We start from the raw sequence: 14,298 nt of genomic DNA on the forward strand, positions 1-14,298 counted from the left end.
TCTGGCGCCGGGACGCGAACCGCGGTCGACTACAGGGGAGTCCAGCGACATAGCCATTACGCTAACTGCTGGTCCCAATAACATAGTTCTTTAAAAAAAGTATTTCTGTCTATGGTCATAAGGATTGCTGACCTATAGTTTTTTAAATATATATGTATGTATATTTTAAAATAATTATTTAATTTTATTTATTATTATTTTAATTTAATCAGAGAGAGAAAAAGTGAGAAAGCAAGCTGCCAGGCCAGGGACTTGAACTGTGGTTGACCATTTGGGATTCTAGCGTTGTAACTGCCATCCCACTTGCTGACCCTTTTTTTTTATATTTTTATGGCATTTTGGTATCAGAGTAATCCTGGCATTTTGGAATTAGGAACTATTCCATCTTCTTCACTTTTCTGTAAAAGTTTATGTGGGGGTCATTGGAAAAGCCATAATACATTTTTGCATAGAAAAATATATCATGTCTTCTCTGATAACCCAATAGAATGGGTTCAGTTTTATCTATAAATAGAATTTCTCAGGAATCCATCTAGACCTTGAGTTTTTTTGTAGGAATGTTTTGGATTACAAATTGATTTTCTTTACTAAATACATGACATTTATTCTTGAGTGATAGTTCTCATCTTTCAAAGATTTTGACTAATTAACTAATTTGTAACCATGAGGTTGTTCATAATGCTCTCTCTCTCTTTTAAATTCTCTATAGGTACTGGAGTGATATTTTCTTCTTTATCCATAAAATTGGCAATCTTTGTTTTTCTCTTTTTTTCCCCCCCAGGATTTGTCTTGCTAAGGATCTGTCAGTTTTATTGATCTCAGAGAACCAGCTTGGGGTTTCATTATATCTATTATTTTTTTAAGAGAAATTTTTGCTATAGGGCACATGTACTCACCGGAGAGACAAAAAGTGACAAATCAGCCCCCCAGTCAGGATGGCCATACCGCAATCTCTTCTTCTTCAGTCTTCTCTTGGGATTTTGGGCATGTACATACAGGCACTCAGCATGAATTTTTTTTTCTTTTTTTCTTTCTTTTTTTTTTTTTTTGAGAGAAATTTTTGCTCTAGGGCACATGCAATCACTGGACAGACAGAGAAAGACAAAGAGACAGAAAGTGAGAAATCACCCCCAGGAGGGATGGCCACACTGCAGTCCCTTCTCCATTCTCCTCTCTGGATTTTGGGCATGCACACACATGTGCCAGTGTGAGTTTTAAGATGCTGGGTCCAGGACTCGAACTGCAGTCGATTATGTGAGAGTCCAATGACATAACTATTATGCCATCTGCTGGTCCCACCAGTGTGAATTTTAAGTCACTGGATGCAGGACTTGACCTGCAGTTGACTACATGGGAGACCTGTGACAACCATTACCCCATCTACTGGTCCCATCTATTATTACATTTTGTTTCCTGTGTCTTAGATTTCTGCTCTGATCTTTAGTATGTCTTTCTTCCTGCTTATTTTGGTTTTAATTTGTTCTTTTCTAGTTTCGTAAGGCAGAATTTGGTCTCATTTGTTTAAAACCTATGTTCAAAGTTAAGTTTTTTAGTGCTCTGTCGCTCCTTATATGCGCTATTTTATCTATATGTGACAACTATTGATATATTGTATTTTCATTTAGTTCTAAATACTTTCTAATGTCTCTTTTATTTCTTCTTTGACCTATGGTTTATTTTTAGGTGTGTTATTTATTTTTTGAGTATCCAGGGATTTTCCAGGTGTCTTTCTAGTACTGATTTCAAATTTAATTCCATTGTTACAGACATCATACTTTGTATGATTTTTGCAATTATTAAGACAAATTTTATGATTTATAATCTGGTCTATCTAATCTATGAAAAGAGTGTGTATCTTGTTTTAGGTTAGATGAATTGAAAGTATTATGTAAAAGTCTTATATACTTACTGAATTTCTCTCTAGTTGTATTAAAATTTTTGTTTCAGTACCTAATTATAAAGATTCTTCAATAATAACAAAAATTTTTATACTTGAACTGCTATTTCATTTGTTTTGTTGTTTTTAAATTGTCTAGACATGAAGGTAAATCCTATTCCTTTTACCCCTTGGCTGAAAGCCCAAGTTCAATCAGGTCTTAAGGCTGGCAATATTTTTCAATCTTGATTTAAATAAGATCTTTATAATTTGTTTCTAAGTTGTCATAAATTTGCTTTTGTTTTTCTTTCTCAATTATTTCTAGATTCAGAATCTAGCATGTATTTTCTGGGCATCTGGTTAATTCAAACGTCTCTAAGAAGGACTCAAGATATCCTTAAAGGAATAAAATATTCTCTAAATTAAACAGAATTATGTGAAATCTCAGAACAAATTTGAGAATCTGTAATATCTTTGTTCGACTTTACCTTAAAATGTCAAAGATTTAATTCTTAGCTTTTGGCCGGAACTGCCATCTTCCAGTAATTAACAAAAATGACGAACACAAAGAGAAAGAGGAGAGGCACCCGATATATGTTCTCTAGGCCTTTTAGAAAACATGGAGTTGTTCCTTTGGCTACATATATGCGAATCTACAAGAAAGGTGATATTGTAGACATTAAGGGAATGGGTACTGTTCAAAAAGGAATGCCCCACAAATGTTACCATGGCAAAACTGGAAGAGTCTACAATGTTACCCAGCATGCTGTTGGCATTGTTGTGAACAAACAAGTTAAGGGCAAGATTCTTGCCAAGAGAATCAATGTATGTATTGAGTATATTAAACATTCTAAGAGCAGAGATAGCTTCCTAAAATGTGTGAAGGAAAATGACCAGAAAAAGAAAGAAGCCAAAGAGAAAGGTACCTGGGTTCAACTGAAGCGCCAGCCTGCTCCACCCGGAGAAGCACACTTTGTGAGAACCAATGGAAAGGAGCCTGAGCTACTGGAACCTATTCCCTATGAATTCATGGCATGACGGGTGTTAAAAAATGAACTAATCTGTGATCTATTAAAAAAAAAGATTTAATTCTTACTGTTGGATATTAGGGCATACGAGGTAAAATGATCATTAGATTGTTTTTGAAACTTTTAATTTTGATATAATTACATATGTGTAGCAAATCTGTAACAGGAATACAAAAAAATCTTTGTATGTGCCTTGTTCAAATTCTTCAGTTATTTTCAGTTTTTTCACTTGATTTTTGTAGAGTACACCTTCAGACTTAATGTTGAAGAAGGAGTGGGAATCCCCAAAATACCTGTGCATCCCATTGGATATAATGACGCAGAAATGTTATTACGGTACAGTTTTCTTGTTGGATGTGAGATTAAGATATTTTGCACTAAGGTGTCATTTTCCAATCTAAAATCAATATAACCCAATTACATTAAAAGTAAAGCCTTCTATCAAAATATCTCCTGAAGTAGGAATAACAGCATAGCATCCTTTTATTCCAGAAGAGAAAAACAATCGGTTTAGTGATTAAGAAATAATAAAACATTACTGTTTGCTAAAAATGAACTTCTCAGTGAGTCCAGCAGGTGGTGCAGTGGTTAAGGCACTGGACTCACACAAGGCTGACTGTGGTTCAAGTTCCAGACATGGTGGCTTGAAAAACATATCAGGCACATGTGTATTCATGCCCAAAATCCCAGAAGGAGAATGGAGGAGAAGGGATTGTGGTATGGCCGTCTACCCTGAAGGTCTAAAACTGTATCTGAGGATAAAAATGAAAACTGATTTCAGCTTTTTAAAAGTCATTCAATTTCTTAGATATTTATTAGATATTTATACCTGACCTTTGGTTTAATGATGTGTTTATACCCATACTAGATGTTTTACCTTCGGACAATTGTTTAATCTTTCTCAGTTTCCTTATCTGTGAAATGAGGAAAGTAATATATTCTCTCTAGTAGGGTCATTATGAGATCACATAGGTACACTACTTTGGACATTATGGTAAAATCTCAATTTTAGCTGTTGTATTCTATGACTGATATTTCTTCACATATTCCTAAATTCCGTTTTTATTTAAATATATATACCAGCACAACTTAATAATTGCTTTATGAGTGCCTACTTTGAAATCAGCCTCTTCTTTACAAATTAATTTATTCAAGATTTTTTGGACCCAGTACTTCCCCACATAAATAATTAAGGTCAAGAGTAAGGAAACTGCCCTCATTGTTTACTTTTTTCTCCTTAGCACTTATTACTAATGGGTTACATATTTAACTTATCTATCTCACGTATGGCTCTTTCACTGAAATGTAACTCTGCCATGGAAGGGGTTTATTTTTGGAAAGGTTTTTGCTGTAAGGCATGCGTGCTCACCAGAACGACAAAGAGAGAGAGAGAGACAGAGAAACAGAAAGTTTGAGAAATCACCCACTAGGGACGATGGCCAGGCCGCAATCTCTTCTCTTTTATTCTCCTCTTGTGATCTTGGGCATGCATGCACACCTGCCCAGCGTGAATTTAAGCCACTGGGTTCGAGACTCAAACCACGGTCAACTACATGGAAGTCCAGTGACATAGCCATTACACCAACTGCTGGTCCCTGGGAAGGGGTTTTTGACAGTATTTGGCACTTAGTAAATGTTCAGTAAATATTTCTTAGGTGTATGAATGAAATATTATCATCAGATTTCACAATTTCTCCTTGGCCATTGTGATGCTCAGCCTTTTTCTGCCATTTTTGTTTTCTCTTGACAGCCATTTAGGAGGATCTGCTGCACCAGATGAAAGCTGGAAGGGAGCTCTTAATGTGCATTACAATATTGGGCCTGGCTTTACTGGAAGTGGTTCTTCTAGGTAATTTTGCATTATTTTAATAGCCTGGACAAGTTATAGATGTATTGATAGGTAGATAGATAGATAGATAGCATTATTGGAATAATTATATATTATTATATTACATATGCTTTTTAATGAGAAGATAACTGTTTTATTAGGTATATTTTGCTTCTCTTTTTTTTCACTATTGAACAATCTATCATTTTATATCACTTAAGATGTATTTACAGAATGACATATCTTCCAATAATGATATTACAATTTTGGGCTAAAACAGTTAAGGCAGTCCGATCCCACATGGCTGACCGTAGTTCAGATTCTAGCCTCAATGACTTTAAAAACACTTAAGACCTATGTACATGCATGCGTAAAATCCTGACAGGACTTAGGAATGGAGGAAAAAAGATGTAGCTTGACTATACCCCACTGGGGGGGTTGGGCACTCATTCTCTCTGGTGAGTACATGTGCCCTCTGGCAATAAAAATAAAGTGATATCACAATAGTAACTGCATAGAGTCTCAAACATTCATACATGTGAGTTACAGGTTAAACAAGCAGTGATTTATTATTTTTTTTAATTTCTGTTTAATGTAACTTTTTCCCCCCCTTGGCGTGCATGCACTCACTGGAGAGAGACAGAGTGAGGGAAAGTGAGAAATCACTGCCCAAAGGGTATGACCATGCCACAGTCCCTTCACTTTTATTCTCTCCTGGGATTTTTGGTACATACACACACACACACACAAACACACACACACATACACATGATTTTCAAGCCACCAAGTCCAGGACTTGAACTACTGTCTGCCATGTGGGTGTCCATCTAAACCACCATGCCCCATGCTGGCCTCACATATAACATTTTTTAAAACATTTTTTTTCAAATAATAATTAAAATGGCAAGAATCACTAGGTTAGGTAAGGGACTGAGTAAAAGATAAGAGAGAAAGGAGCTCACATTTATTGACCAGTTACTGTTTAGGTTAAATGGATTAAAATAGGGAGACCATATAACTACTATAAGGCTCAATCAATTTATTATAATTATTATCGTTATAAACACATGATAACACTACTATAGAGATGATAGAGTCAAAGAATATGTGTTTATTGAATACCTTTAAAGAAAAAGTAAAGATTTTCCATTGGGTCAAGGCAAGTGAAAAATACCAGCTAGAGAGATCAGCTTATACAGATTTGTGAAACAGTAGGGCATGATCAGATCTTTAAGGTATTTGATTGGGGCCAACAGGTGGCATGATGGTTAAGATATGCTGGACTCTCACATGGCTGACTGATTCGAGTCCTGGACCTGGCGGCTTGCTTTCTCACTTTCTCTCTCTCTCTCTCTCTCTCGCTCGCTCTGATCGAATTTTAAAAACAATAATGATGATGAATAAAATTAAGTAAAATAACTCTTAAAACAAAACAAAGAAAAGAAATTTGATCTGGGGACCAGCATATGGTGTAATGGTTATGTTGCTGGACTCACATGTTTATGGCAGTTTGAGTCCCAGACTCAGTGGCTTGAATATCACACCAGGTGCCTTCCCAAATTTCTGAGAAGAAAATGGAGGAGAAGGGATTACACCCCCCTTGCAGGGTGACTTTCTGTGTTCCTTCCCACTGTGTCCTTTTCTTTCTACTGTGAGTGTACATGCCCTAAGGCAAAAACCTCTAAGGAAAAAAATTATTTGCTTAAAGTGCAGAAGACGGAATACTGATAACTCAGAGAAGACATAGCTGTTTTTATTAAATCAGAATTACTACATCAATCTAGTTTGCTAACAATTTACCTTAACTATGAATTTGGGTTCTTAGAGTTTAGTGAATTCTTCTACTTTTTAGTTTTGTAGGACTTTTTAAAAAATTTCTTCCATGAGTAAGAGAGACAAAGAGAGAAAGAAAGAGATGGAGGGAGAGAGACAGAGACAGACAGATACCTCCAACAGGGATCTAATGCCAATCCACCCATAGCCTCAGCCAGCCCTGGATCATGGGCACACTCTCTATCTGCAGGGAGTTTTCCAGATGTGAATCAGGAAACCCTTATATGAATCAGCCTCACAGAGCATCAGTGCCATGGTCTGACTCTGTACATTTTTTTTTATTCTGGAATATTTAAAGTATTGGAAGTTCAATTTTATTATTTTATAGGAATTTTCCTAGATTTGTTTTCTGTAAGTATTTATTTTTCTCTATAATTCAGTTAGAACAATGCTCCTTTAATTTAAGAGACTTTGTGATCTTGTTTATATATGCCCTCCAGAGGTAGGAAAATATACAGTGAAACTCACACTTGCATGATGATTTATAAACAGAAACATACTGACATAGAAAGCATAGCTTTAGTTCTACAGTCTTGGTCATAGTTTTGAAAAGTAAATGGAGAAACACAATAACTTCCAGGTCTAGATATTAAAAAGCTGTTCTCTTTCACTGGAGGCATAGCCTTCGTAATTGATTCAAGTTCAAATGAATAGACACACAAATGATGAACAACAACAAAAAAACTAAAACCAGATTCTCTGTTATTAGTTACCCTACAAAGATCTTGATAATCCATTAATCCATGCAGAAATACTACAAATGACAATATATAAACCTAAATCCCTATCATTGCTGTCACCAATAGGAAGTAACTTAGTTTTCCCTAATGAAAGGACTCCATGGGGCCAGCCCTCCAAATTTATATTTAATAATAGAATTCATCGTGCTTCTTATCGACTACACTCAAGTCGGCTCTTAAACAGTGTACTTAAATGCCACTTCCATAGTCTGGAATAAAATTACTCAGTAACAGGAAATAATACGAATGTAAAGACAAGGATTCAAATACTTTTCTTCTATTATGTAATGGGCTGTCTTCCTTGTTTTTATAATTAAGTGTGGTGTATTTAAAAGTGTTAGAATCTCTAAGACGTTTCAAATAATAGAGTATTTTGAATTGTAAATAAATAATATAGATATGAGGGAAGAGGGTTATAAAATATTAGTAAAATTTAAATTACTTATTTAATTTGCTTTATTACTATTTTTAAATTTGATCAGAGAGAGAGAGAGAAAGAAAGGGACAGTGAGAAAGCAAGCCACCAGTGTTAGAATATCTAAGACATTTTGAATAATAGAGTATTTTGAATTGTAAATAAATAATATAGATATGAGGGAAGAGGGACATAAAATATTAGTAAATTTGTAAATTACTTATTAATTTAGTTTATTATTATTATTTTTAAATTTGATCAGAGAGAGATAGAGAGAGAAAGAAAGGGACAGTGAGACAGCAAGCCAGCAGGTCCAGAACTTGAACTGCAGCTGGCCTTGTAATTTGAAGTTCAGTTCCTTAACCACCATGCCACCTGCTGACCCCAGAAAATTAGTAAATTAAAAAAAATTAACTTTAAGGTGCATGCATAAGTACTTAGGAGTACATTGTCATGATGTCTGCAACTACTTGCAAATGATTCATCGATGTTAACAATTAATGAATTTAAGGGGGACCAGCAGTTAGCGTAATGGCTATGTCGCTGGACTCCCACGTAGTTGGCCGCGGTTCACATCCCGGACCCGGTGGCTTAAAACTCACACCAGGCACGTGTGCGTGCGTGCCCAAGATCCCGAGAGGAGAATGGAGGAGAAGAGATTGCGGCGTGACCATCCTCCCTGGGGGGTGATTTCTTGCTTTCTGTCTCTATGTCTCTCTCTGTCTGTCTGGCGAGCATACGCGCCCTATAGCGAAAACCTCTCCAAAAAAAAACCCAAAAACAATTAATGAATTTAAGTGATGGATATATGAGAATTTATTATCCTATTGAACAGTTATTTGTAGTTTTGAGATGTTCCATAATAAAATGAAAGAAAATTAATACGCACAATACCTTATACAAAGTAATTTATTCCTTTTGAAATTCTAGGAAAGTTAGAATGAATGTTCATAACATCAATAAAGTTACCCGAATTTACAATGTAATTGGAACTATCAGAGGATATGTGGAACCTGGTGAGTCAGTAAACTTTTAAAAAATACTTTGTGTTTACCATGATTAAAGAACTAGAGAAGATCTCATTCAATAATTTATGTTTTTCTGGGAGATCCGAAACTACTAGATTTGCAAAAAGTGTCCAAGTGTAAACAAAGATTTTGCTTTAGAGCATTTTCTATGGAGGAAACTCAAGCAAGAACAAGTTTAATTTTGAAAACAAATATTATTTATAATATACATACCCAGAGTAGTAGTTTTGTTGTTGTTTTGAGCACATTATTTTCCAGACAGATATGTTATTCTGGGAGGTCATCGAGACTCCTGGGTGTTTGGAGCAATTGACCCAACCAGTGGGACTGCTGTTCTACAAGAAATTGCCCAGAGTTTTGGAAAGCTCATGAGTAGAGGTAAATAATGCTTCTTTGGGAGGTGATGACTGAAAATGACTTACTTCATTTACCTTTACTTTTAGGCAGGTGTACCTAACCATGTATGTTAACAATAATTACAGGCTGGAGACCTAGAAGAACTATCATTTTTGCCAGCTGGGATGCAGAAGAATTTGGACTTCTGGGTTCCACTGAATGGGCTGAGGTAAATAAGACAGGTTTCTGTTACTTTCTTAGCCTACAGGGACTAATACATACATACTCCAGGATTATCGCCAACAGATTCCATGACCTAATATGGTTTTAATTCAACTCTAGAGAATTTAAGAAATAGTTTTTACTTTCATAACAGAATAATCTTGTTGGCTACAAACGATTTGATTTATTCTTGTCACAGAATTTTATTGGGTTGTCAGAAAAGCCATGATGTATTTTTCTATGCACAACCTAATAGTTTCTATTTGTATTGTTCCATGACACATAAGTAAAATGAATAAACTCAGAAAATAATCAAAATTATCAAGCAATTTTTTCCAAGTGAATTGATGTAGTTATAACTGATAGAGATCCTGGGAGCTAATATTAAAGTTTTGGAAGATTTTTTTGGAGTTCTTCCATATGAGAAACATAAAGTGTTATATGAGGATGACTGTACTGGGACAAGCAAATGGTGTAATGGTTATATCACTGGACTCCCACATGGCTGACTGCAGTTCATGTCCCAGACCCAGTGGCTTATAACTCAGGTGGGGCATGTGTGCATGTGTGCCCAAGATCCCAGGAGAAGAATGGAGGTGAAGGGATTGTGGCATGGTCATCCCCTCTGGGGGGTGATTTCTTGCTTTCTGTCACTCTGTCTCTCTAGTGGGCACACATACTCAACAGCAAAAATCTCTCAAAAAAAAAAAAGAAGATGACTGTACTTTAATTATAATTTCATATTTACAGATTCAGTATAAAATTATAACCATAGGTATCTTTTTCAGTTCACAATAGGTATGTGCCTAATTGTTAAGTATAAGGAGATAATTTTCTAAATTGAATTACTGTAGTAAATTGGCTAACTTTACAACTTTACTTTTCATATTTTTTGTCTTTGCATATATTAATAACTGACTTTCATTTGTCACTGGCTCTTAATTCTTTAAGTGTCCCTCTTTCTTTCATCTTCTTCCCTTAGCCTCTCTTTCAAGTAATCTCTAATTGTTAAATGTGTAAGGTAAGACCATGCATTTTTATAAAGGTAGGTGCTCTATGTAATTACTTACTTTTCCTAAACTACACTATTTCTAAGTCCAGAATTTGAAGTTGTTTTGAAGCATAGAATACATATCTGGCCATTGTGTTTACTTTTTAAATGCTTTCATCCTGATTCATTTCATCTTTCATTACTTTTAATGTAATAAAAATAATATGAATCAAATGAACTTGTTTAATATAATTTACCCTTTGTTGATTATGCTTACACTGCAAATTTTTATTATTACATTGGCATCTTGAAGGTAGTTGTCATCTGGCCTACACAGGCTAGTGCAGAGGTGATGGTTCTTAATTGTGTCACAACTACACACAACTTTAAATGTTTTCACTATGACATGTTCTCATATAGTTAGCTGGACAGAGGGGGTGAAGGGCCCCTCAGAATGTTGCCATCCATGTGTGACCACATTACTCTTTCTCTGTCTTAATTTTCTTATATCTGTGTGTGCATTGGTGGAAAAGAGAGACAGACGGAACTTCCTTTTGTCCTAATCTGTTCTTCTCACCCTCTAATTTTTTCTCAGTCCTCCTCCCCTTTTAATTCTTTCACTTATCCAAGTATTTTTTAAAGAGATTTTTGTGTTAGAGCATCTGCACTTACCAGAGAGAGAGAGAGAGAGAAGGACAGAGACAGTGAGAAATCACCCCCTGGGGGAATGGCCATGACTCATTCCTTTCTCTTTCATTCTCCTCCTGAAGTCTTGGACATGCACATACACGCATCCGGTATGATTTTCAGGCCTCCAGATCAGGGACTCAGACCACAGTCAGCCATGTGGGAGCCCAGTGACATAACTGTTACATTATCTGTTGGCCCCTATATATTTGTATATGTAAACATATATATATATATATATGTTTAAAACAAATATATATTTTTTTGGGGGGGGAGAGGTTTTTGCTATAGGGCACATGTGCACGCCAGAAAGACAGAGAGACAGAGAGACAGAAAGTGAGAAATCACCCCCTAGGGGGGATGGCCATGCCACAATCCCTTTTCCTCCATTCTCCTCTCGGGATCTTGGGTACACATGCACACGCGCCCAATGTGAGTTTAAGCTACTGAGTCCGGGACTCGAACTATGGTTGACTACATGGGAGTCCAGCAACATAGCCATTACACTAACTGCTGGTTCCAACAAATGCATTATTTTTTAAAAAAAAGTCCTTTTTTAATATAGAGAAATAGAAAGCTCCTGTTTCTTTAAACTTTTAAAGTGATAAATTTACTTGGGTATTCTATGTCAGTGGATCTCAAGCCTCAGTGTAGGTAAGGATAATAGCAATTGATTGCCAGGGATATCTGTTAGAAAATACAGATTTCTTGAGCAACCAGTGGTGTAGTGGCTAAGATGCTGGATTCCCACAGTTTGAGTCCCAGCGAATTGAAAATCACGCCAGGCACATGTGTGTGTGTGGCTAAAATCCTGGGAGGAGAATGGAAGAGAAGGGATGGCGACATGGCCATCACACTGGTGAGTGATTTCTCACTTTCCTCTCTCTGTCTCTTTCTCTTTCTCTCTGGTGAGCACACACACCCTGTAGAAACCAAAGAAAAAGAAAACAAATATAAATTTTGAGGTCTTATTTTCAGTAATTGTGATTCAGTGAATCTGGAGTTGGATGTCAGATTCTGGACTCTCATTCCTACATATTCCGATTTTGGAACTAAAGAAACTCGACTTTAATTTTGTTTTCCTTTGAGACTCTGTGCTGTTATAAACGCTAGCTGCTTCATAATATTCTTCTATATTATTTTAATTGCACTAATGCTCTTGTCAATCAACTGTGTATCAGTATTATCTCAGAAATAACGGTTACGGATAGGCATATGTATTTGATTCAAAAAAATTATGAATCTGGGGCCAGCAGTTGGCCTAATGGCTATGTCGCTGGACTCCCATGTAGTCAACGACAGTTTGAGTCCCAGACCCAGTGGCTTAAATTCACACCAGTCGCGTGTGCGTGCGGGCCCAAGCTCCAGAGAGGAGAATGGAGAAGGGACTGTGGTGTGGCCATCCTCCCTGGTGGATGATTTCTTGCTTTGCATCTGTCTTTCTGGTGTGCACATACACCCTATAGCAAAAACTTCTCCAAAAAAAAAGCAAATGCAAATCACCTTCTCATAAAATTATTTGGCTTATTTTATTTACATATTCACAACTGTAAATACTGTGAATTAAGTGACAATTTTGCTTCAACTGTAGGACAATGTGAAAATACTCCAGGAGAGAAGCATTGCTTATATCAACTCAGATTCATCTCTAGAAGGTAAGCTTATTTCAGATTGAAAGTAAGCCTATAAATTCCCCCTTGTTAACTCTCAGATGTCCTTTTTTTCTGAGATGCCTCAGTAATACCTTCATTTTTAATTTTACCACAGAGAAAGTATGACTTATGTGAATTATATGACTCATCACTATACTATTGCTTCTAATTTCTTTTATGTATTTGCCCTTTGCCTTTCTTGAATTGCTATATAAAATTGTATTAATGACATTGTTCCTAATAGATATTACAGGAATTTGGCTGAACTATTTTAGAAGAGGGACAAATGTGAAGTGTGAACTATAAACTTCCTTTTGAATCTGACATATGGCATTTGTGCCCAGGCTTTCATTGCATTGCGATTCTTTTTAGATAAATATCAAAGTGTATGATTTAGTCTCTGATTTATTTTTGTCTAATATCTTGATACCTACTGTTTTGAGTGAAATAATGAGAAATGAATGCTGTAGTCTTCCACTTCCTTTGCAAAAGTCTCCCTATGAAATGCTGCCACAGAGTGAACCTTATGACTGTGGTGGGAACTCCTACCTTAACAACTTGAGTCCACTGATACCTACTCTGCCCCAAGTACATGCTGTAGTCTTTCACTTTTGAAGAACTACTTCCACTCTGTTTTTTCTTCTAGGGAAGGATGTCTTTGATTCAAAGACTACTATAGCTTGTTGGAAATTAGGAAATAAACTTAGAATTAAACATAGATGGGGAACAGCAGTTAGCGTAATGGCTATGTCGTTGGACTCCCACATAGTTTACCGCAGTTCGAGCCCCGGACCCAGTAGCTTAAACTCACACTGGGCGCATGTGTGTGTGTGCCCACGATCCCGAGAGGAGAATGGAGGAGAAGGGATTGCGGCGTGGCCATCCCCCCGGGGGGGTGATTTCTCGCTTTCTGTTTCTCTGTCTCTGTCTGGCGAGCGCACGTGCCCTATAGCAAAAACCTCTCCAAAAAAAAAAAAAAAAAAAGAATTAAACATAGGTGGAGTCTTATTTGGATTAAGAAATAATACTTTTTGTGTTTTATTTATTTTTCAGGCAATTACACTCTTAGAGTTGACTGTACACCCCTTCTTTACCAATTGGTGTATAAACTAACAAAGGAGGTAAATAAGGAGATCTTTTTAATATGTTTTTTGATGAATGGAAAAATGAATAATGCCTTTTTTCCCTCTTAATTAATGGTTCTTATTTTTAAGTTAGTGACAGAGGTGACTCGTATAAGTAAGTAAATGCAAAATCTTTAATATATGATTTACTTATGTGACATACTTATTAGATAGCAGCACCAGCCTCTTTGTTCTATAACAGTTCTTATTAGTAATTTTGGGGTGCAGCAGGTTGGCTAAGGCATTGGGCTCCCACATAACAGACTGCAGTTTGTGTCCTGGAATCAAATGCTTGAAACTCATGCTGGGTGCATGTGTATGCATGTCCAAAATCCTGAGAGGAGAATGGAGGAGAAGGTATTGTAGCATGGTCATCACCCTTGGGGGATGATTTATCACTTTTTCTCTCTCTGTCTCTCCGGTGAGTGCACCCTACAGCAAAAGATCTCTCTTCAAAAAATTGTGTATATGTTTGTAATGTATATGGTATATAATATTCATCAGGTAGAGGCATTTTTTTATAGCAGAAAGAACACTG

The 14,298-nt window shown here is 36.3% G+C and overlaps 1 protein-coding gene across 1 annotated transcript in view; it reads left to right on the forward strand.

Moving 5' to 3' along the window:
• NAALAD2 (N-acetylated alpha-linked acidic dipeptidase 2) overlaps positions 1 to 14,298 on the forward strand; it is a 53,878-nt gene that overhangs the window by 20,297 nt on the left and 19,283 nt on the right. The window contains exons 9-15 of the mRNA XM_006160338.3: positions 3,147 to 3,240; positions 4,655 to 4,753; positions 8,651 to 8,736; positions 9,007 to 9,126; positions 9,231 to 9,313; positions 12,576 to 12,639; positions 13,690 to 13,757. Coding sequence (XP_006160400.1) covers positions 3,147 to 3,240; positions 4,655 to 4,753; positions 8,651 to 8,736; positions 9,007 to 9,126; positions 9,231 to 9,313; positions 12,576 to 12,639; positions 13,690 to 13,757 — 614 coding nt within the window. The remainder of the gene's footprint in view (positions 1 to 3,146; positions 3,241 to 4,654; positions 4,754 to 8,650; positions 8,737 to 9,006; positions 9,127 to 9,230; positions 9,314 to 12,575; positions 12,640 to 13,689; positions 13,758 to 14,298) is intronic.

This window comes from Tupaia chinensis, unplaced genomic scaffold (genome assembly GCF_000334495.1).
Source record: "Tupaia chinensis unplaced genomic scaffold, TupChi_1.0 Scaffold000680_1, whole genome shotgun sequence".
In the NCBI taxonomy this organism is placed as follows: Eukaryota; Metazoa; Chordata; class Mammalia; order Scandentia; family Tupaiidae; genus Tupaia; species Tupaia belangeri.